Raw genomic sequence first — 26,284 nt, forward strand, 5'->3', positions numbered from 1 at the left:
AGCTCTACCTACATATTGAGCACTTTTGAAGTAAATACTTAAAGTTTACGCATAAATGTATACTTTCGTATATTAAATTTATGTGAGTAAATGAGGTAGTTTATATATATATATATATATATATATATATATATATATTATATTATATATATATATTATATATATAATATATATATATTATATATATATATAAATTATATATATATATATATATATATATATATATATATATATATATATATATATATATATATATATATATATATATATAAATGAGGGAGGTAACCAACAATGTGTATTTTTTAACATTATTTTATTATTCCGTGTTTTGGTTTTTCATTGAAAATTATGTTTAGATCATTGTAATAATGTTTTTCTTTCTCTCGTCGGAATTTCTTAACCCATTATATATATATATATATATATATATATATATATATATATATATATATATATATATATATATATATATATATATCTTAAAAAAATGCTGTCGATAAAATTCAAGCTAATGCTGAAATTGTTTACAGCGTCGCCTAGATTACCATGATTCCCCTGAAGCGCCACATGATGGCCACTTTTGAGATCTCTTTGTTAATGAATAGAACTTGTCAAATTTTGATGTTTCAGCAAAGGAATTAAACGATTGCCCGGAAACTAAATGCAATAATTAAAACGAAAGATATGATGAATGGGGCGTTGGATATATATGAGGAATAAGGTAGAATAAAAAAGTTCAAAGAAATAATTAAAAAAAAAAAAAAAAATGAAAGGTAACAAGACGACAAAGGAAGAAGATAAAATGAATGGGAAAACTATAACCTTTCATGTCGTCTCTAATTGGTCTTTATGTATTTTCTTTAATGTTCGTTTTGATTCGTTGTTGACAGGCGAACATAAATTATGATTGGTTGTTGACAGGCGACCTTAAATCGGAACACGAATTATGATTGGTTGATTATTCCCCCGAGCGAAATTCGCTCGTCTGTCACCAGTGAAAACATTGACACTGAAGATGATTTTGTTCCAATAAAAAACCTAATAAAAGAATATAAAGTTCACAGAAAGTAGGGTTAAGTGCGTTTGAGAATATATTAATTCTTCAAAAGGTAAATCCATTATCTTTTTTTATTTTATTTTTACCAACGGGGTTACTTGGCGTTGTCCACGTGTCAAATAAGTTTAATAAATAAATTAATTAATAAACGCAGGCAATTAATGCTTTCGTAAGACGCTCCCTTTCAACTTCGAGACAATTGTAGAATTTGGAATTATTGATGAATGACAATAATTTATGAAACAGATTTAAACTTGTGCTACGTGTTTTGAGCCGACTATTGTTCTCATCTTGAGTGTTATTGGGGCAACGTTTCGGTCGGTGTAGCCTCCGATTTTCATCAAGCATGTTAGTCGCCATCTTAGAAAAGAAAGCAGAAAAGTTATTGGCTTCTTAGATGGTGTCGTATACTTGGAGTTATTTTATTTATTTATTATTATTATTTTTTTTGACGTGGTTTGGTATGTATGAAAAAAAAATACATTTATGGAACGAGGTTATAATAATTCATAGGGATGCAAGATGGAGAATTATATGACTTACAGAAGCGGCACATATGCAAAAAAAAAAAAAAAAAAAGAAAAAAAAGAAAAGAAAAAGCAGACTGAGCATAGATATCAGCAGTATATGGGAACCTTCAATGTATAATTAGAAAACGAGAAAAACAAAATTTGTACAACCCCTCCTTAAAATTTTAACCGTCAAACTTTATTAAAGTTACCTCCCTTTGTCAACCATTTTTTTTTCACACATTCCAAACCACGATTAAAAAAACAAAAACAATTCCAAGAATACAAAACCATTTACGAAGCCAGTAACTTTTCTTCTTTTTTTTTGTTGGCAACCAACATGCCTGGCAAAGGTCGGGAGCTACATCAACTGGAACGTTGGACAAATAACACTCAAGATGAGAACCATAGTCCAATAATTTTACATTTTATTGGGACACCCTATACATGTTCATTCACACAATTCTGAGGCAGCATGTTCAGATCTGCAGAACACAATATGAAAGTAGATCGCCAGTACATCTCACCCGTGTGATTATGCAGAGTGTCTAATGTAAATGTATATCATCACAGGTTTGGTCTGTTCAGCTGCAGCATAGGGTAGTATTTAAGTATTGCGGTGGAGATAAAAACCATGAAATAATCCGTAGGCAAGAGAAGCAATTTCAGTGACGAGTCCAATAATATTAATGAATTGCACCATAATTTTTATTTGGTAAAAATTCCGTTGCTAATCATAAATTATTTTTTTTAAAAATACATTTAATAAAATTATAATAACATAAAATACAGTTTTTTTTTAAACGCAAATTAAAGATTTTTTTATAACCAGTCAAATTCTGAAATTTTCGAATGCCTGATTTTTTTTTGTTGAGAAAGTTTTTGTTATATATTTATTGAATTAAAATAAATATAAGAAACTTATAAACACAAAATAGAGTTTTCTGTCCTTGATGCACGATTGTCTGCCCTTGCTATGAACTCTTCCCATGTCCCAACTGAAAACCAAAATGTTGTACCTTCACACAAGTGCACAAGATCTAAAAATTCTTCTTGGACAAGGCAAACTATTTCACAGTACGATTTATTACTTTAAATGGATTATATCAACAATGAGAGAGAGAGAGAGAGAGAGAGAGAGAGAGAGAGAGAGAGAGAGAGAGAGAGAGAGAAAGATGTAACGTTACACATACGTTTACACACGTGCTAACACGTAGGGACCCAACACGTTGTAGACTCCGTCGCAGAAAAAACAAAGACAAGGAAGAGGAAAGAACTTCAACTTCTGTTTCAGGTTTGAAGAAAAGACCTTCATTCCTCATTCTCCGGCCATGCGTGACTTCTCATTACAGCTGTGACGTCACTCACGTGTCTTTAACATGATCATGATCGTGATTCTCTTGAATGTGATCCTCTGTCTACACACACGTTCCTTTTATCACTTTCTTCTTTCTTCCTTGCTATGATATCATCTCGCACACAGCTCGATCATTTGCATACAGCTGCCATACGCGTGTCTGTGCTCTGTTGCAGCTTCCTTTATTTTGTTCTTTAGTTCTCACATTCCATTAGCGATGTTTCTGACAAAAGAGGAAGAATTGCTGTTTTCTAGGTCGCAGTCTGTCCATGTAACACTTATTGTTGGTTAGGTTTTGACCTTCCAGCAAGTAATGTCATGCCTTGCCTGAGGCGATTTCCATAAAAAACGGAATTTTTAATGTCCCCCTTTTTTGGACGTTCCTGGGTTCCGAGTGGTCACCTGGTACCTGATTGCAATAAACTGCCGCTCTGATGAAGACTGTAAATGTCGAAGTGTCCCATCCCATCAGATTACTCACTACTCACTCCATATTGTCAAGATCGAAGGTGCAATCGTCTGGCATTGATCAGCAGAGCTGTACAGTGGCGGAGCAGAGATCATTTTTTAAGCAAGAAAAATAAATCCAAATTCGACGGTTGCATAAAATAAATTTCTGGGTAAAAGTTACAAGGTTATGTTTGTACAGAAAAAAACAACAACTTCTAAATGCATTTTCAACTTAAGTGTTTTTGGGCTGACTCTATTATTAAGAACTAGCCTAGGTGACTGGCGTTGCCCGGCTGTTTGGAGGTGTGTTTGGAGCAAAAAAAATAGAAAAAAAAAGTGGTAGTAGGCAGGCAGGCTCAAACCCGTACCGCAAAGGAGAAAAAGAACATGAAAAAAAAAAAAAAAAAAAAAAAACGTGACGTGTTTGCTGTTGCGCCCATCGCCAAATCGGAAGTCACGTAGGTTTAAATTAAGGCTAGACAATCAAAAAGAGGCAATGACTTTCAAAAATATAGTCGAAAAAAGCGACCCCACCTTGTAGAAAACTACCCAGTTGAGGGTGAAGGAATTAATGTGTTTGGTCAATTTTTCGATATTTGTCGTCCGAACGGTCGAGCTTCAAAATGATACTTATTTCATGAAAATCCGTCGCCTCTGTCGAAAGTTTTAGGCATACATACATACATACATACATACATACATACATTAAACAGACAGGTGAGATTTATATTATAGGTGGGCGATTTAGTTTTTAAATTCGAAGTTTGTTTTTAAAACTATGTGGATACCTTTGGTAGGCCATACTCACAGTTTTCTGGGACCAATGATAACAGATTTGCTGACAAAAGGCACCATGCCTTACTTTTGAAAGATACAAAAATCAAGAGGCGGAGCAAGATTAAAAAAGTTATCTTCTTCCTGCAAGAACATTCTGATCCACAACGCACATTTCGCCAGATCAGAAGCACGAGCATGCGGCTATGAAATCCACACCCATCCTCCCTACTCTCCTGGCCTTGCACCCTCTGACCAGAGTTGTATCGTTGAGATCATTTGACAAGACAGAAAAATAATATAACAATTCGACAGCTGTTTTTTTTGTAAATTTTTTTTTGTATGAAAATAATTATTTGAATAAAGTTTGAATAAATGTTACAATATTGAGTTAGGGAAGAAAAGTGAATAATTGTAGTTTATATTTAAAATGTTTTTGGATTGGCTTTTAGTTCTGGACGATTTTAGTTGGCCACAGCGATAGGTATGTCAGAAATTTCGTGAAAAATAGTGAATAATTCTACCCCGTCTTTCCAAGCTTATAACTCTTATAACTTCGGACTTTACAGGTAAATTTCTAAAAAACACTACTTTTTTTTTGTTTTAAATTTGAATATATTATTTATTGACCTTTTCTCTTCAATTTGTGATATATAACACTTTGGTGAGTAAATTAATTATTTACTTTTTAATAGACATTTCAAAATGGGAGGCGTGAATTATTCGACCCCCTGTCTTTCCAAGCTTATAACTACTCGAAAAATGTAATTCAAGCCCTAATTTTCTTTTCAATTAAAAGGAGCAAGGATCAAGGTTTCATTAAAAAAACAAAAAAAAACAAAAAACAAACAAACAACGTGGTTAAAAAAAAAGGTTTTAAACTTCGAACTTTACAGGTAAATTTCTAAAAAACACTACTTTTTTTGTTTTAAATTTGAATATATTATTTATTGACCTTTTCTCTTCAATTTGTGATTTATAACACTTTGGTGGGTAAATTAATTATTTACTTTTTAATAGACACTTGAAAATGGGGGGGGGGCGTGAATTTAAAAAAGAAACGTTTGTCTAAAATATTATATTCGGTTTATTGGAAAGAGCATAAAATTTCACATTGACCCTGGAAATATCGTAAAAATAGAATCAATAGAAAAATTTTGATAGATTTTTAAAGTTTAAAAATTGAAAAATATTGAGTTCGTAAAATTCATTACTGTTAAAAAAAAAAAAAAAAAAAATATTTCTATTACTTTTAAAACAACTTTAATAGTTTATTTTGGAAGTATAATCCATAAAGAAAATAAACAACCCATTTTTAAAAGAGAAATTACGAGTTTTTTTATATTTTATTCGCAGTTTCGTGTTAGGGATGTCAAAAATTCCTACAAAAATTCTGATACACCTACCACAGCGACCCCAAGTCCAGGGGTTATCTCAAAACGACGTAGATTCCTTTGGCGAGCAGAATCAAATCGTTAACTTGGGGTTTGCTTCTCCTTATATTGATGTTTTGCAACTCCCTCCTTCTCCCTTCTCATCTAGAAATTTTAAGTTAATAACTTTTTTCTCTCTTTTTCTTTCGTCTCTTTCCCAGATCAGAGAAATGTTTGTGTTCCCAGATTCTAGAAAATATCTTTCGACAGTTTCGTACATAGCATTGTCTACTGAACATCGTGACCTTAGCTGTAAACAATCCGGGCAGGGTTACAGGTCACACCTGTTATTCGAATATCCCCATTCCCATGAAGCATTGAAGCAATTATTTCTGCGTTTCTTGTTAGATTTAATTAATTTGTTCTTTTTTCTCCCCCCCCTCTTTTCAATCTGACAATATCGTCACACACAAGAATATACCAGAAAGGCGACACGGCATTGCCCGGGGCACAAACATCGTTATAGGTTAAACCCTTTGGTGCTTATTTTGAATTACACTTAAAAAAAAAAAAAAATACAGAAAAATCTTCATGATTGACGTACTTGTTACAGAACAAAGCTGTCATATTCCAAAAATCACATAAATTGATCAAATAGGTTTTATTTTTAACTAAGAAAATCGAATTATATGATTAAGCAAGCCATAGTGATTTGATCGGATATGATGTATAAATAAAGGAAAGACAACTCAATTCGAACTATCGATATCAAAATCAATCTTGTAATGGATACATTAAATCGCTAAAATAAATTTTTATTTTCTTAGTTTAAAAAAAAAAAATACTTGTTCAATTTACTTGGTTTTTCGAATAGGACATCTTCGTTCCGTGAGAGGTGCATATCATAAAAAATTTTCTGCATTTTTATTTTTTTTTATATAAATAACAATAATTCTAAGTAAGCAGCAAGTAACCCTTTTTTTTTTATTATCAAATCAAATTGTTACAGTTCCTTCTTTTCATTCGTTTTCATTTTTTTTTCTGTTACAGATATTACATTTTTGAAACATAAATTTAGAGAGAAAATGGGTATTTTTTACTAGTTTGATGCGATTACAAAGTCTTTAAACTGCCGATTTTTATACAGGCATAAAAAGGCAATTTTTTTTAGATTATTTCTTTTTCACCGTATCTACTGACACGTGTGGCTAGCCATAAAGAGATTCAAAAACAGGACTCCATTGGTTGGCATCCGGCATTCTACCACGGCTACCGAGATATAAAGGGACGCTTGTGAACCTGACAGCGTGACGTCATTGCCAGAGCGACATGTAGGTAAAGTGTGCCTACCGAAGGAAGCTGCCTACAGAGTTTTGGCTTAGCAGATAGCATTTCAGTTCTCTCTCGGTGGTCACGGGTATACCGACTGAAAACGTAACTAACACTGGAAGTGGGAGAAATCATACCGTATTTAAATGCAACTATACATTTATTCACATTTGTTTCTATAATATTGATAACCGAAAGCACTCGGTTCTTTTTACGGAAGCGTAGTGCTTGTAAGCTAAATGGAAAACATAATTCCCCCACTTATAATTATTTTACTTTGCTTTAATTAAAAACATGCATTTCCCTTTTTTTTTTTCTTTTTTTTTTCTCCTTTGATGAGGAGACATGATGAAGTTGTGGACCAACAAAGATCCGCCTACAACTGGTGTGGTCTTTTAAGCGAAGGCGGAGGTTCTTGAACGCACATCACACACATAGACAGACGTAGACACATACATGCATACATCTAACAATAATAGATATTACATCCTCACACAAAGAATTATTCATTTGAAAGCTGTATTATGTGTGCGTGTGTATTCACACATATACATATATAATCACCCATATATATATATATATATATATATATATATATATACACACACATGTATATATATATGCACACACATATACACGAATACATATATATGTATAGATATATATATATATATATACACACATACATATATATGTGTGTGTGTGTATATATATATGTGTGTGTGTATATATATATATGTGTGTGTGTGTGTGTATATATATATATATATATATATATATATATATATATATATATATATATATAATCCCGTTATCTTTTCCGTTTAAATAGGCAAGTAACTCAATTAGTAATTCATTTGAATAGTTTAAAAACGCCCCCTTTTTTTCTGTCAATGTCCTAGTCAATACAAATATAATCTCGACGCTCCGTTTTCACAAACTTACAATCATTACACCAAACTCCAACGAAATCGTCCTTTTTTTTATATTATAGTTTTATTTTACACGGATTCCTTAGATTTATTATTTCCCTTTTGGGGAATTGTATTACCACGGACAATTCCGTCTTTAAAAATATCAAATTAAAACAAGATGGCGACCGGAAGTGTTATTAATTCTCGCCAAAATCTTACCGGATATCTGTCTGAGCGTTCATGGTTCAGACGGTTTCTCTGTTCCGTTTCAGACAGCAAACCTGAAAATGACAGTCATATACTACTGGACAAAAATGGCAAATACTGCATCGACCGAAAGGGATTGTCGGGTCATCGTTTCCTCTACCTCCGCGACTTTTACACGACAGTGTTAGAGCTAAAATGGCGTTGGGCATTTCTCATTTTCTTTTCGATGCATGCCATTTCATTTTTAATATTCGCCATTATTTGGTGGCTTTTAAGTTACACCCACGGCGACCTTTCTTTTGAGCATCTAACCAGTGCTTGTATTCCTGGATTGAACACATTCTCGGATTTTTTCCTGTTCTCAGTTGAGACGCAAACAACGATTGGTTATGGCTTTGTGTACCCGAGTGTCACCTGTGGAGGTACGTTACCTACTCTGTTTTTTCAAGTCGTTATCGGCTTCTTAATTGATTCCGTATCGTTGGCTTTCACCTTTGCCAAATTTGTTCGCCCTGCGAAACGTGCAAGAACGATCCGATTCAGCACGAACGTCTGCGTCTGTAAAGAGAATGGTCAACTTGTTGTGCAGGTGAGGGTTGCAGATCTACGACACACACACCTCATCGATGCCCAGGTTAGAGGCATGCTTGTGACCGAGTACATCACGCAGGAAGGAGTAGTGTACCCTCTTTACCAGACACAGGTCTACTTTGAGATCAACAGGGTCGGCAACAGAGCCTTCCTTATGTGGCCTATCGTACTCACACATAAGATCAATGAGACAAGCCCCTTTTTTAAGCTGAAACAGGAAGATCTTCTCGACAGGGACTTGGAGATGTTCGTGTGGATCGATGGTGTGATTGAGTCGACCGGAGAGATATGCCAGGCGAGGACGTCATATAGTGCTGATGAGATCTGGTGGGGTTATCGATTCAACCAGATAGAGGAATTTAATGATGAGAAAAACAAATGGCTCATAGATTTCAAAAGGTTCGACAGCATTGCTCCTTGCCCCATCCTTTGCCCGGAACTTGTGGATGAAGATACGACTTTTAAGGAGAAGGGTGGTTTGCAGTTCAGAGCACAAGGAAAAACGTCACAATCAATTGTATTGGAGTCGACGGAAAATGAAGAGGGGCGATGGAATATCCAAAAGACTCGGACGAGTGGTATGGAAACACCAATCGTGAGTAGGCATGTTAATCATTTGGATTTTTTGGTTGTGATCAAAGTGCAGTATTTGTTCTGTATTTTCAGAAATATTATTTAATATTTCAATCAAATGAATAAAAAAAAACTGATGATATACGATATGTATTTCATAAAACATATTTGAAGGGGGGGGATATTTATTTGACTAATCGATGAAGTTCAAATCACACACACACACCTATATATATATATATATATATATATATATATATATATATATACTCGATCACCTTTGATTTTCCCTTTGGATTACTACTTGTCCGACCTGGCAGTAATATCCCAGAAACTATTGAACTCATTCTGATATTGGACCGCCCAGGTTGTATGATATCCTTTTTCTATGACTTAAAACACCATTTAAATAAGCTTTCAAATAACATTTTCAATATATGTGCTGAAAAGCAAAATACTTATTTATTCATAGCTGAACATTTTGCTAATTGCATTTCATTTCCTTTGATGATATGAGCCATTATTGAAAATTCATAGATTAAGGAAATAAATATAATTTTTCTCCATATATTCCTTGTTTCAAACAATATATTCTTAACTTGAATATATTTATATATATATTTTAATCTACAGAATTTAATTTTAATCATTACACTTATATATATATATATACTAGCAAAAGTACCCGTCGTTGACTGGGTTCAAAAGCAGCCTACAGAAAATGGACTCTGATTTATGAAAGTATGATAGGTTATGAAAAGGAAGGGTTGTAAAGAGATAGCTTCGAATTTGAGGGTATCAAAACCAAAGAAAAATATGATGAAAGTAAAAATAAAATGTATAAACCCCATATTTTTTAAACAAATATATATACGCATACATAAATATGCATAGAAAGAGGTTTGTGTTTATTATAAGCTTTTTACGCAAATATTTCGCAAGTATAAATCATGTAGAATATCAGCATGAATATAATTACACGTAATAGTTAACGAAAGATGATCATCCTATAAGAAAACTGAAAAAAAAAACAAAAAAAACAAATAGGGAATTAATTAACGTTAATGTTTAAAAGAATATGCAAATTAGCTAGATCTTTTGCGGATGAATGCAATTCCATGGCCCATATATAACAAAGTGGTATTTTCTTTTAAAATAAGTACAGAAAAAGGGTTTTTAATATGAATATCAATACACACAAAAAAAAAACAACAAATTTATATAAGTATAGTAGATAGATAGATAGATAGATATAGAAGATATGTGTGTGTGTACTAACTTTAAAAATGAACGTAGTCAAACGTATAAATGTTTATTTGTTCATGCGTAAAAGGTACCTGTTTAGTAGACATGCCAGTCAAGTTAAAATTTTGCAATTTTGACCCCTTATCAGCTATTTTTCCGGCTAAAAAAAAAAATCGAATTTGTTCCACGGGCCCAAATCCCCCTATATATCAAATTTCAAATCTCTAAACCAAAAATTCGGAGCAGTTTGTTAGTAACTATTCCGCACACACACATATACAGACAAAGTCACTTAGATATATATATGTGTGTGTGTGTGTGTGTGTGCATGTGCATGTCTATGTGTGTGTGCGCGCATGTGCGTGTGTGTGTGTGTGTGCGTGTATACGAGTAGCAGGAAATACCAATTGTAAGTAGGAATAGTAATCATTCAGATCTTTAGACAGTGTTGGTATTTTGGTTGTGAGCAAAGTGCAGTATCTGTTCTGGTACCATTATTTATGTTTTCTCTCCTCAGTGGGCGGGTTGGTGAGGAGGTGTCCTTCTAAACTGAGGCGTTCAAGTCCAATGTTAAAATCTCAAAGTTAAACAGAACTTCCATGAGCAGTGTTTCTTTCCAAGAACTATTCACCTATGGAACTCGATACTAAGGGACTACTTCCAAGTTGTCTACACCATAGTCGTTTTGAAGGTTAGTGTTAATAAATTCTTGTTGAGCCGTCCTATGAAGTAACCAATTACCGCCCAGCTCCAACCATGATCTGCAGCCCTTACTTTTACTATTAATCTGACACAAACTATTAACCCTTATCCTCGAGTGGCCTTTGGGCTTTGATAAGTAGTGATGCGTTAGTAAAAAGAAGTAGGGGGCTAAATAAATAGGGACAGTATTGTAAACGCTATTTTCTTCGACTGAAATTGTTGCTCTTAAGGCAGGGGTATCTAGACGATTTCAGTAGTCATGGAGTCAGTTTTCAGTCTAGACGGATAATCCTGAATTAGTCTTTTTAGGTTTTTATATTCTCACTTTTTTTTTTTTTTTTTTTTTTTTTTTAGGAATTTGTTCAATTATTTCAATTTTCTTTTGAAGGACTAAATTAAAAAACAAAAAAAACAAAAACCCTAACCTAATCTTAATTCCAAACATAATTCCAACTCTAATCTAATTCTTCGTATGCTTAGTATTGTTTGCAATTTTTACAAGAAAAAGGCAGAATATTATATAGATAGATGGATTTTACACGCATTTAAAATCCAAACAATAGAATAAACGAAATATTATTTAATATGGATTTTATATTTCCAATGATGGCCTATTACATATGCATTTTATATTGAACCAGTTTCAATCATCGTCTCTAATCCTCAATATGTAGTTTTACCGTCCATATCATGAAATTATTAACCACTAGCGGGGGGGGGGGCTTGCCGGGTCGTAAAATATGCTTAAATATATTTCAATTCATGCCAATTTCGTATTTATTATCACTACAGAATTAATTTTCTATTAAATATTATATTGTACCTATTATATAGTACTAATTTCAATAGTTGAAAAACAAATGACTTGGGTGCTATGAGCTAGGATCAAAGACAAAGCATTTAGCACTCCAGTCACGTCCCCCACCGATGTAGATATTGAGGGATCAGTAATAAAAATTTAATATTAAACGACTTGAATAAATGAATTGAATTTGAGCATGCGCAGAAATTTTTTTAAATATGTCGGTAAGTTGAAATGAACATTTTACATTTCAACTAGCTGCTATTTGTCTGTACGCATTATTCATCCATCCAATCAAATATTTTCCTCGGTATAAACCATCCTTGGTGTATAATTACTATTTCCTGTTAATTTCAGGGTTATGTGACCAGTAGTTTACAAGTTTATCGGTTAAATATTTACACATAGACAGACACGTAATACATCTACTGTTTCATTTATATAGATTATACTCGAGAAGCTTTTGGGCCTTCATAACTCATTAGTACAAAAAAAGTATCCATTAAACACTCAATCATCTATATATTAATACGATAGCATGTGTGTTATTTTGTGTGTCAAGCTTACATTATTTTTCTTCCGAATGACTGTCGTTTACTTGTTATGACTTTCCATTTCTTGTAATAAATGATTTTATCAAGAATTCATCATAAGTTTTGAGTTTTCGATTATGGCTGAAGGAACTCAAGCTATTTATCTATATATCTATAAAAGTGTGTGTGTGTGTGTGTGTGTGTGTGTGTGTCTGTGTACATTTCCCTACGCAATAACTCTGTTAATTATTAGTCTAAAGACTCGAAATTTGATATACAGGGTACTGAGATTTGGAAAAATCGATGTGATTGGTTTTTGGCCAGAAATTTGGCGATTAAGGGGTCAAAGTTCAACGATTTGACCTTTGAGAACTCTACCAAACTCCTCCGACAATTTTGGGTCTAAACACTTGAAATTTTAGATATAGGTTCCTTGGACATGGATCTAACTTAATAACTTGATTTGAGCCCAAAACAATAAATATTAAGGGGTCATAATAGGGGTCAAAGTTTAAAAAAAAAATGACCGCTTTTTTTTTTTTTGCTTAATATACACCTCCAAATACCCGGGCAATGCCGGGCACCCATGCTAATATATATATATATATATATATATATATATATATATATATATATATATAAAGCATTTAATAAGAATAAATGTTTAAATTCAACTGTATCTCTCGCGATTGACAGAAGCCGAATGGTTCGGGTCCTTGCTAATGAAACCATATATATATTCTGTTGCCAGGGTTCGAATCTCTCGACTGGCGTTCATTGTGACACTCTGCACTGATAATTCCTGAAAGGATGAAACACTAGTGTCTGTAAGCATTTAATAATTATTATAGTAAATAACATATATATATATATATATATATATATATATATATATATATATATATATTTCTTTTTTTCATAAGTTTTGGTTTCGGTTTAAGCTGATGCACTCAAGTCATATGGATACATTTTTTTATTCTTGAAAGATCTTTATAATATATAAGAATCGATAGAAAATTGACTCTTACATTAATATATATGAAATCTGCATAAATTAAAATACCATATTTAAGCGTATTTTACAACAGCACTATGCCAAGCGTCCTGCTAGTATATAATTAAGGGAATATTATGTTCGCATTTACCAAGCCTAATCTATATAATGGATGGAATATTGTGTATAGAATATACTCTCCCTCTCTCATATATATATATATATATATATATATATATATATATATATATATATATATATATATATATATATATATATATATATATATATATATATATATATATATATATATAATATGCGGCACAATCACATTGACACACCAGTTCTTGTCAGATCACCAAAGTTAAGCAATGTTGAGCCTGGCCAGTACCAGATGGGTGACCATTTGGGAATTCTAGGCGCTGTATGTGCTTTCCGCTTATCTCGGCATTGTTTCCAGTCGTCCTGAACCTCCACTTGCCACTGGTATTCAACAATGTTGACTCAGGAAAGGTGTGGGTGGAGATTGTGCAACTCTTGCAAAAAAAATTTCATGCGCAGGCACACTTACAGTGGGTATCCATAGTCTGTCAAGACTGAAGGAAGCCTTGATTGATACACAATATTCCATCCAATATATAAATTGGGCTTAAATTGGTATAAAATGCAAACATAATAATATACTTTATATATATATATATATATATATATATATATATATATATATGTATATATATATGAGAGAGAGAGAATGTTTACATATGATGTGCATGCATGTTTCTGCTGCGCATTATTGAAAGAGACAGCTTCACCTTTAAAGGAGTTACAGCAGAAACATGTATGCATATATGTAGCCAATAATGTTTGTATAAATAAATATACTTAAAAATCTTTTTGGGAGTACAGAATTTTACAATAGTTGAATAAAGACCAAATTTTACTTTTATGAATTTAAAAATTTCTTTCACGTTTTATTTTATTACATTCGTTATGGAAAAATTTGGTCTTTATTTTGCTATTAAAAGCTACCATATATATATATATATATATATATATATATAATATTATATATATATAATATTATATATATATTATATTATATATATATATAATATTATATATATATTATATTATATATATATATTATATAGTAATTTATAAAATATATATGGCGACTAAGCTACACTGAATATTCTGCGTTTCATCCACTGTAGGATTCGTCAGGCTTAATAACTAGCTCTACCTACATATTGAGCACTTTTGAAGTAAATACTTAAAGTTTACGCATAAATCTATACTTTCGTATATTAAATTTATGTGAGTAAATGAAGTAGTTATATATATATTATATATATATATATTATATATATATATATTATATATAATTATATATATATTATATTATATTATATTATATATATATATTATATATTATATATATATTATATATACATATATTATATATATATTATATATATATTATATATACATACATATATATATATTATATATACATATTATATTATATATATATATTATATATACATACATATATATATATTATATATACATATATTATATATACATATATTATATATACATTATATATATATTATATTATATATATATTATATTATATATACATATATATATTATATATATATTATATTATATATATATGTATATATTATATATATATATGGTAGCTTCTTTCAGTCTTGAAACGTGTGTCTACTATTCATTGGAATGTTCAATTTTTATTACTGTTTTATTGGGCTGTGTTCACTCCTGTGTTGTCTCTCTCTCTCTTTCTCTCTCTCTCTCTCTCTCTCTCTCTCTCTTTCTGCTTGTGTTTTTTCTTTTCCTTTAGGGTAGGACGTGTGTGTGTGTGTGTGTGTGTGTGTGTGTGTGTGTGTACACACAAGACACGGAATAATAAAATAATGTTAAAAAATACATCTTTCTTTCGTTGGAATTTCTTAACCCATTATATATATATATATATATATATATATATATTGATTGGCTAATTAGTTTTTTTTTTGTTATTTTATAGAGAATACTTTTAATTTTAACAAAAGTTTTCTTACATTTTATTTCTAGTCATTATTATTCCTTGTCTGAATTTTTTAGGGATTCAATTCTATTTTTATAATATTTTTCTATTTCTTTAACAGCTCTATCTAGTATCTATTGAGCTTTTGATTATCTTAATAGGTTCTAATTTTAAGATAATATTTGTAAATCTCTCTCTTTCTCTTTCTCTCTCTCTCTCTCTCTCTCTATATATATATATATATATATAATGATAATATAATAATCGATAGATAATTGGCTCTGTAATAATAAATACAGAATCTGCATAAATTAAAATATCATATTTACAACTGGGCAATGCCGAGTGGCCTGCAAGTAAAAGTAACCTTGTTTGTGTGTATGTGTGTGTGTGTGTGTGTGTGCGTGTGTAGAACAGGCTCTACCAAACTACTCTGTTAATTTTGGATCTACAGACTTGAAAGTTGATATATAGGGGATTTGGACCTATGGAACAAATTCAATTTGTTTTTTAGTCGATAAAAATAGCTCCTAAGGAGTCAGAAGTGAAATTAATTTCAATGACAATAAAAGCATAAGAGGATGGAACATTTGTTGATCCTCATTCATTCTCGAGCAATGTCAGGTCTCTCTGCAAGTATATATATATATATATATATATATATATATATATATATATATATATATATATACTAGTGGGGGAGGGGGCGGCTTTGCCCAGGTGTAAAACATGCTTAAATATGATATTTTAATTTGTCCAGATTATGTATATATTATTGTAGTCATAATTTCAAAAGTAAAAAAAAAAAAATATTTGGGTACCATCAGCTGGAATTGAAACCGGAACTGCAGCATTCAAAGCTGATGACGTTACCACTGTAACAATGTGACACGCATATAAACCGATCAAAAATTAAAAACAAGCTAAGATGAACATACAAAATGTTTAACAAATTTTTAAATTTTGACCCATTTTTGACTCCTTAAAAATGATTTTAACCGGCTAATGACCCATAAAAGCCCCTACTGCCGCTCTGTGACTTTTAGTTTCGGAGGAGATAGAGTTTGAAAATATGGAGACAGACAGGTAGACAGACAGACCGACAGACATATAGCCGTTTATATATATATATATATATATATATATATATATATATATATATATATATATTCTTAAGTGCTCAATTATTTAATAACTAGAAAATGTACCCAGCATTGCAGGGTATTAAACGTAACGTCTTAAAAAAAAAAAATGATGTAAAAAAAACAATTCCAATACTTTTCCTGATTCCAATACAATTACCGATTCTTTGTAAATCTCAAAATATTTAACTGTAAAGTTGTTATTTTTTGCCGATTATCGAAAATAACACGTTAAATGTGCAAATATTTTCTCAAGCGTAAAAATACACTTGTGGGGGGGGGGATCTATAGTTTTTAGTTCTACTGGTCATTTAAAATCAATAAATATTTATCATTTTATTATTCCTATCAACAGTGTTGGATTTTGTTTTAAACAAAATTAAATAAAAAAACGACTATTGAAAGAATCGTCTTTGGCATCGGGAAATCGGCACAAAATTTTCCGATTCCGATACCCCCAAAAGTTCCGATTTTTCTGATTCCCGATTCTGATTAATCGTCCCAACACTAATTTTTACAGTAAAATAAATCAACCTACTACATATTTTTTCTATTGACAATAACTGATCAAATTAAGATAAAAAACATCATTCTTTGAGAAAGGGGATTTATTTATTTTTTTTTTTGCATTTTCACTCCAAAAAAAGCACAGTGCCACTTTGATGTAGGGGGCTACTATCTGGAACATAATTTGAAGGGATACTATGTAGGGAGTTGAGCAGGAAGATATCTGTTAACATTACACTTGAACTTCTGCCTGTCAATACAGTCAGGGAAACAGGAACCCGGAAAGGAATTCCAAAGTCTAGCAGTCCTAGAGAAGAAAATATTAGAGTAAAAGGCTTTCTTACATCTGGGGATTTCTACTTTGTAGGGGTGGGATTTTGCTGCTTGTTAGGTTTGTCAGGGGTATTTATGTCAAGGGGTTACTGTGTAGATGTGGGACTGTTGTTTGTCAGGTTTGTCGGGGGTATTTACTAAGTTAAATAATTTGATTATATCTTTTAAATAATAATGCATTGTCTTTGTTTTTTTTTTTTTATTGTAGGAGCTGTCACAACCATCAGCAGTAACTTTTAGTTTCCAATAGGATCAAGTGACAACAAATCTCAATGTTCCAGAATTGTAGTCATGCTGTCGTCCAGACGGTTCCAGTCCTTAATGTTTGCAGTTTTTCCAGCCTCTTTTATTAAAACAGATGAAAGAAATTGTTTCTTTATCGTCTTTCAAATTTTTTTGAATGCCCCCCCCCCTCCATGCTGATGTTTATTTTTAGTTTCGTGATCTTGTTTTATTTTTGCTTTTAAGCCCCAATTTTTTTTTCTTGGAACCATCACTAATGTAAGCTTTTCTGAATTTCTTAAATACAAAAGGTGTTCCGAAAGTAATGCCACCTATTTTTTATTCCACCCAAAGTGATCAGAGGTGGTTGCAAATTGCATTGTTATGACTGCTGAACTTATGCATTCATGACCTGAAATATTTTTATCTCTGTTGTAGATATTGACGGCGTGAGACTAAGAAAGCAACTCCTGTCATGGTGTTACGTATTCGCTATGGCAGGTTGTTCAAAATGTGTTTGCCCAGTCTATATAATTGTTAACATCTATTTTTGTTGCTGGTACAAGACATATACACACTGACAGCAAGTAAAATCACAACACAGCTGATCTATAAAAATATATTGTTTTTATTTCACACCAACAAATCAGATTTTGATTAAAAATTATTACTGGTGTTTTGATGTTTCTGAAAGGCGCTTGGGGTGGTGCGGGTTTAGGTGGTTGTCGGGCAGTGAAGAAATGGTGACGAGTCTGGCTCCCTTTCTGACGGACTTTTTCTTTGTGACTGTTTTACGGAATGTTTTTTATTTCTTTTGTCTGTTATTTCAATGCTTTGACCGATATCCTCTCATATATTTCTGGATCAAATTATGCATTTCATTAGACAATAGAGGAAAATCCCAAATTCTTTTTATTGAATACATTTGCATGCGTGCAACCCATCGAATGTTTTTTCTTCCCAGGGTTGCCTGCCAGTATCTAACAATGGACGTGTGTCAGAAGATTGAATTCCTGGCAAAAGTACATTGAGAATGGTGGTGAGTATGTAGAAAAATAAATTCTGGAGTACAAAAGGTTGCTCATTTTAATGGTGTAATACAACGTGGCCCCACTGACAGCTTGCCGACCCAACATTGTTTGCTGTGGATTCTATTTTTCTGTCATCTTTTTAGTTCTGGCCATATTGTCGTCATCTTTTTCACACTGTTGACCATCAATAGGAAGCACACAGGCTCACAAATGTAAAAATAAAATAGGAAAAACAAAGAAATCTCTGATGCTTTACGCATATATAGATTGGACTTTGGGTGTGTGTGTGTGCATTCCCATCAACACTTTACACATTTTTTTATTTTTTTTTTTATTCAATTTTCACCCCAAACAAGGCACAGTGCCACTTTGAAGCAGGGGGCTACTATCAGGGACTTAATTAGCAGGGTCATTATGAAGGGAGATGAGTAGAAAGATGTTTGTTCACATTACACTTGAACTTCAGCATATCAGTACAGTTGGGAAAGCAGAATCCCGGAAGGGAGTTCCAAAGACCCGCAGTTCTGGGGAAGAAACTATTGGAGTAAAAGGCTTTCTTGCACCTAGGGATCTCTACTGTAAAGGAATTAGACTTAGTAGCTTGTCGGGTTTGTCGGGGGTAGTTATGTCGGGGAGGTACATTAGTTGACATGTACGTTCTGTCGAGGCCGTGTTAGCCAGTTGCTGTCAGTTCATCTTGATCTCCCAAAGTTTTCCTGAACTGGCTAAAGCCATGATCTGCTTTTTTCTGGTCCTAAACTCCAACTCATATTAAGTCCGACTGTTTCTAAGCTCTTAACACTGACTGTTGTAAAAACATTGTTAAGTCCAGCCTTGTCGTCCATCAATTGTTTCTATTGTCGCTGACTCATAGCCACTCCCCAAGATGCTTCAAACCAAATCTAAATACATCTACAGGTTCATAGTTTGATCCCTTCATCAGTCATTCATGACACCTGAATTTAAACCCTACCCTTGCCTCTCTTTTCTCTATCTTACTGAACAGCTTCCTATCCATATTGTCTATTGATAAAACCTTTTGTTACTCGCTAAAACTACTTCCTTTTTGTTTGTCATCAATTATAAGTTTGTTCGTTGTTTTCACGGTATAGATAAAAGAATTCATGAATTCTAATATAAATTCCAAACAAAATAAATGTCTGTTTATTTTGTAATAATGTGTTGTTTCGGCTTTAAACATATCTAATACGCATTTCATTTTATTCAAATTCAACCAACGCTTCTATAAAAGGAACCCAAACCCTAACGTGAAGGAACACAAATTCTAACATGTATATATATATATATATATATATATATATATATATATATATATATATAGTGAATAAATGACAAGACTATATTCCAAAATTCATGATCTAATCATTTATTCCTTTGATTCAGTTGACATTTACAATTCTTGACGGATTGATTGTTGCTATTTCTTCTGATGAGTTAAGGGCAAAAGAGATTCGCTGATTGATATAATAATTAAGTGATTGATTTTGCTCTATGAAACAAATACTGTCAAGAAATGTCAACTGAGTTAGAGGAATAAATTATAAGATGGTCAACATCATGAACTTTGGAATATAGTCTTTTGTTATTCATTCACTATATTGCTCTGTAATTACACTGAGCTTCTTAAATAAAGATTGGTATATATAATTATCCACCGACATGTGTTTTATTGTCTACAACTTATTAGTGTCTGAATCTAGCTAGATGATGAGTCGTAGATGCTGAAACACATGTCAGTGAATAATTATATTTTAAAAACAATATATATGCCGCTCAAATTGGTCAAAGGAAAAATTATTCCCAACTCGCATTTAAATAAAAATGCAATTTCGTATACTTCATTCAAAAAAGTATTACAAAAACAAATAACATCTATATATATATATATATATATATATATATATATATATATATACACACACACAGAGGGTGCGTCTGATGTTTGAGAATATTTATTACATTTTTAAAGAAAATAAAAATATAAACAACACATCTGTAATTAAATAAAACATTGGCACATAACCGACATTTTTATTTAATAATTTCATTCAATGAAATCTCCCTCCGCTTCAATGACAGCTTCTATTCAAGACTTAAACCTTTGGCAGGTGCATGTAAGATGGTCGCCATCAATGTTGTCCATTACTCTGACTATGGATGCTTTCAGAGAATCTTTGGTGTTGTGAGGATGTCTATTGACATCTCTCTCAACAATGCCCCACACGTAATAATCCAAAGGATTGAGGTCTGGAGAACTTGGAGAAGTTGGTGGTAATGTGATCATGAAAATGTTCCGCTAACCATTCTTGAGTTGTTTGAGTCTTATGTGATAGTGCAGAGTCTCTTGGATTTCACTAAACGATTTTCTTTTGTGGTCTCGGACATAAACTGGCTTCTCTTCATCATGCAAGACTCTCATGGCCAGTCATTCAAATTTTGGCTTTGGAGACACCGAGATTTTTTGCAATTGATCACATTGACTTTTGTGAGCTCTCGTCATTGATATTCTATACTTGTTGTATAAACTTGTGTGTTCTAATTTTGTCAGAGCATTGCTAGAGCTTTTTACGTTTAGTAAAAGGAGAAATTTGGCCATCATTATCTTCTAACTCTTTGCGAACTTTAAAAACAAAGGATCGGGCGACTTTAAGAAATTGTGCAATTTGCTGTGTTCTGCTATTATTGCAGTTATTACAGCATGTTTTTCATTTCCTATGTTAGTTTATTATCTCCCTTGGTTAACTGTCTGTACAAAAATGTAAAAGTTTATATACAGAAGAGAATTGGTAAAATAAGTGATGTTCTCAAATATAGATGCAACATATATATATATATATATATATATATATTAGTGTAGCATAATAAATTCTCCAAGTTCCAAATATAAAATTTTCCCAGTTAGTATTTATTATTCTTCAAATGGTAACTATTACAATATTGTTTCGTATAGCAACTAACAAGTCTACAAAATTATGTTATTGTTGCATATTTAGTCACATACTCATCAGATGTTTACCTTAAAAAACTTATAAAAACACCATTTTTGACAACTTACATGGTTCATGTAATCGACACACTCTGTCGTTCCTTCCCATTTCGTTTCGATTTATTTATGAGAAAAGTTTTTTTTTAATCTATTACGATTCGTATACACCAACTGAGTACATTTTAACTAAATAATTAACTTAATAGAGAGAGAGAGAGAGAGAGAGAGAGAGAGAGAGAGAGAGAGAGAGAGAATAAATGACAAAAAGTTATATTCCAAAATTCATGATGTTGACCATCTTATAATTTATTCCTTTAATTCAGTTGACTTATACAATTCTTGACAGTATCTGTTTTGTAGCGCAAAATCAATTACTTAATTATTATATCAATCAGTGAATCTATTATGCTATTAACTCATTAGAAGAAATAGCAACAATATATATATATGTATGTGTGTGTGTGATTAACCTATATATATATATATATATTCTTTTAAAATCTTTTAATATTTAGTTGTCTTGTATAATGTTTTTCAGATTATCATAAAAACTCATGTACAATGTAATAATACATTTTGAAGATAATATAAAACTTCCAATTTTATTGGTAGTTTAAAACCAATAAAGTTTATCATTTTATCCGAATGAAAACCAGTAATGGAAAATTAAGTTTTAAACACAAACTAAAAAAAAAAAAAAAATTGAAAGAATCGTTTTTGGTATGAAAAAAAAATAGGCACAAAATTTTCTGATTCCAATATCCAAAAAGTTCAAATTTTTGTTTTGGTAATTGTGCATAAAACCAGACTGTAACTTTCAAACATGCTGGAAACTGGCACCCACGTCTCTCAATTGAGGTATGGAAGCACAAAATGGATATAATTTTCAAATATATCTTATGTTTATTTTTTTTTTCACCCCCTTATAATAAAAATATAAGAATATGTAAACTTTTCTTAATCAATTAATTTTTTATTTTTTTTAATCTCATATCTTTTCAAATAACTATGTTTATTTAAGTCGATATGTTATATATTTTGTCAAACTATTTAGATATTTTAAAAATATATTTATTTACAGAAACATGAAAAGAAAAACAACTATTAAGTGTCACATTTTTTACAGTTTTAGCAGTTTCAAAAAGGTGAATGTGCAACAGAAAATAGTTTAACAGTATATTAAAAAAAAAATGTATTAAAAAAAATGTATTTAAAAAAAACTTATTTAAAAAAATGTATTTAAAAAAAAATGTATTTAAAAAAAACTTATTTAAAAAAATGTATTTAAAAAAAAAATGTATTTAAAAAAAACTTACATGAAAAAACAAAAAAACAAAACATAAATATTAATTTTTATTTATTGCGGCCTATTACTCTAATCTTTTCTTAGTTGCTTCACGATGTTTCGGCCAACTATTCCTCTGGCCTTCGTTGTGAAACAACTAAGAAAAGATGAGGATAATAGTCCGCAATAAATACAAATTAATAAATAATACTCATTTAAATAATGAATTCCAATTAAATCTATATATATAAAAGGCAAAATGTGTGTGACCATTTCGTGTATGTCTCCTAAAGGCTTTTCTCGCACACGGTCCCGGGGAGGGGTGGGGTAACGATCGCTTACAAGTATTTATATACACCCTAGATAATAATATCTAGGATTTGGAAAAGCGCGTCGCGTCTAGATTTATTTACATCGACTTTTACAAAATTATTGCTATTTTGGCTTCTTACGTGTTGATTCGGCTTTTTCGTATAAAAAGCGAAACTAATTCAAAGGCTAATATCGTTCTCGGCATCGCATCGGGAAACGTCCAGAAGCAATCAGCTTTGATCAATGTGAGGTCAAACTCCTCTCATATCAGACAATTCCTATTCAATCTGGACAATGGGGCCCCCTCCCCCAAAAAAAACAGTGACTTCTATTTGACCTCAATAATTAGGTCAAATAGAAGCAGCAGAATTAACTTTTATTGCTGCCACCTGTCAATAGTTAAATAAATAAATTCATACACGTTTTCCTTGTATGGTTAATGTCGTAGGTCTTTTTTTCACACTTTAATTTCCAACTTTGCCTCAAGGGTTCGGGTTCGATCCTCATACTCACCTACCAAAACTTTTTTTTTTTAATTTTAAACTCCCCCCCCCCAGTTTTGATTTACCCAAAACCACACACACCTCCAAACACCCGGGCAACGCATAGGATCACGTTTATGTTGGGGAGGACCATGACTACGTTAGAGACGTGGGTGACGTCATAGTCATAACAAGAAGTCCAAGACATGCTAGCACGTAAAAAAGGAGAAAGTGGACGTTTTATTAGCCTCGTAACTCTTGCTTCCATTATTCTGTCTTTTAGTCCTCATGCTCCATCAGCGATGCTTCTGACAAAAGGGGAAGAATTGCTGTTTTCTGGATCGGAATCTATTCATCTAACACTTATCATTGGCCAGTTTTTTTGTTTTTTTTTAACCTTGAAATAGTAGATATGTATATACATTTGTTTTAAAGCTCTTTACATCAAGTGGCTTCAAGCCTTGTCTCAAGCGATTTCCATAACAAACAAACAAAAAAAAAAACAAACGCTAAATGAATGATGATGATCAGTGTACAATTTTTATAAACAATTCATTATACTAATTGAACAAAAAGTTTCGATTTTACCCATAGCTGGAGAGAAATTTCTAGTTGATATCTTTCATAAAAGGATTATCGTGTAAATAATCACAATAGATTCAACATAATTGGAATTTGGTATGGCTGATTACATAGTCTTAAATGATATCCATTTAGTGATTTAACAAACAAACTTTTGCTACTCCAAGGTATTTTGAACTGTCTTTTAATCCTGCATTTGTTAAAATAGAGACAGAATTCAGAGACATAGTTAGTTTTATCACATATGTTGCAGTAAATAAAATTAACTGTGTTAAAGTAGTCTCAGAGTTTATACAATTTTTGAAAGTCAAACTGCTTAAAAAAATAAAGGCCGAATTCACGAAATTTGGCTTTAAAAAGTCAAATCTGGCAACCCTGGACAAGAATATGAGAGTAACCCTCTTTGATGCAGTCTCATTTTCAAATACCATTATGATAATATATGATCATTATTGCAATGGTGTGAGAAAGATACTCATAGTAATTTAAATGTACAGCGTTTCTTTTTGTTTTTTGTTTTTTTCACCAAGACTCATATCGTCTTTTGTAGAGCGACAATTTTATCGTTCATTCCATGGAATTTCCACAGGTCCTGCTAGTATATAATATTTTTATAAATAAACATCAATTATTCTTGCCTAGAAACACTGTTTCATATTTACGCAATTATCAGTGTAGAAAGTGACAATTATTGCCGGTTGAAGGATTCAAACCCAGTCACAAAGTCACACCTAACTCTGCAGTTACGTATTAAACCCCTCAGCCAACAAAGATTATTACAGGATAGAAAAAAGAATTCTGTATATAATATCAAGGCAAGTGGATAAATACTGAAAGCTAATCAGATAGAGTTCAACAGCAAACGCTGGAACACTGCTTTACGCAAAGTTGACTGTTTATTATAATTCTCTTAAAGAGGTCTAATCCTAGTTGAAAGGGGCTTACAATTTTTTTTTTATAAACAAATATTAATTATTTTTACCTACAGACATTAGTGCTTGATGCCAGTGCAATCATCAGTGTAAAAAAAGTGATAATTACTGTCGGTCGAAAGATTTGAACACAGTTACAATAATTCACTTTTGGTTCTGCAGTTTGGTATTCAACCCCAAATCAGAAATAAAGTAAGCTAATCAGATAGTGTTCAACAGCAGACATTGGAACGTTTTACCCAAAGGTTAAATGCTTATAACTCTCTTAAAATTTGAAATACGTGTATATATATATATTAAATTGTAATTCAATGAATTTCAAAAAACTTTCATTGAAATGAAATGAAGTGGTTGAGTTTCATATCAAAGAATTTTTATTATTCTAAGCAAGACAAAGAATGCTTTAGAAAATTAATCTCCTTAACCTATAGGGTTTCGATGTCTACCATCTCATCAGAGGAGAGAAAATATTAGCAAATACTTATAAAGGTATGCATCCTATTTGCTAAAGTCAGTGAGACATGGAAAGTCAAAGTCAAAATAATAAATTTATCAGAAGTCCTGTAGCAGGAGGATTTGCAGAAAAAGGATATGAATGTTTTTTTAGATCCAGCTTGCTTGGTAAAATCCATGTTATACGTTCTTTACATCCGTTTGGTAATAAGGTCGAAACCCTATAGGTTAAGGAGATTAATTTTCTAAAGCATTCTTTGTCTTGCTTAGAATAATAAAAATTCTTTGATATGAAACTCAACCATTTCATTTCATTTCAATGAGAGTTTTTTGAAATTCATTGAATTACAATTTAATTTATTTGCTCTATCTTGCATATCAAGCAATTCTTGTTTAGATGGGATAAAATATAGAATATTACTGCCAGTAATATTTTGTAAACCTACAATCTCACGTTTCCATAACAACTGATTGTTAAATAAAAACTATTCTGAAGTATATATATATATATATATATATATATATATATA

At 31.6% G+C, this 26,284-nt stretch overlaps 2 protein-coding genes and 1 long non-coding RNA gene across 4 annotated transcripts in view; 2 read left to right on the forward strand and 1 right to left on the reverse strand.

Moving 5' to 3' along the window:
* LOC145255651 (uncharacterized) overlaps positions 1-18,201 on the forward strand; it is an 89,740-nt gene extending 71,539 nt beyond the window's left edge. The window contains exon 3 of the long non-coding RNA XR_013863883.1: positions 17,657-18,201. This is a non-coding gene — a long non-coding RNA (uncharacterized LOC145255651). The remainder of the gene's footprint in view (positions 1-17,656) is intronic.
* LOC145255649 (putative tRNA (uracil-O(2)-)-methyltransferase) overlaps positions 1-26,284 on the reverse strand; it is a 93,567-nt gene that overhangs the window by 21,920 nt on the left and 45,363 nt on the right. The window lies entirely within an intron of this gene.
* On the forward strand, positions 7,942-9,309 carry LOC145255865 (ATP-sensitive inward rectifier potassium channel 1-like). The gene has a single exon (XM_080114631.1). It carries the CDS (start codon positions 7,942-7,944, stop codon positions 9,238-9,240), a length of 1,299 nt encoding a protein of 432 aa, XP_079970757.1. The 3' UTR covers positions 9,241-9,309.

This window comes from Euprymna scolopes, chromosome 31 (assembly GCF_053919585.1).
Source record: "Euprymna scolopes isolate OS-2025 chromosome 31, ASM5391958v1, whole genome shotgun sequence".
NCBI classification, from domain to species: Eukaryota; Metazoa; Mollusca; class Cephalopoda; order Sepiida; family Sepiolidae; genus Euprymna; species Euprymna scolopes.

Coding starts and splice junctions, on each gene's coding strand:
- LOC145255865 (XM_080114631.1), top strand. CDS start 7,942: ATGGCGACCGGAAGTGTTATTAATTCTCGCCAAAATCTTACCGGATAT.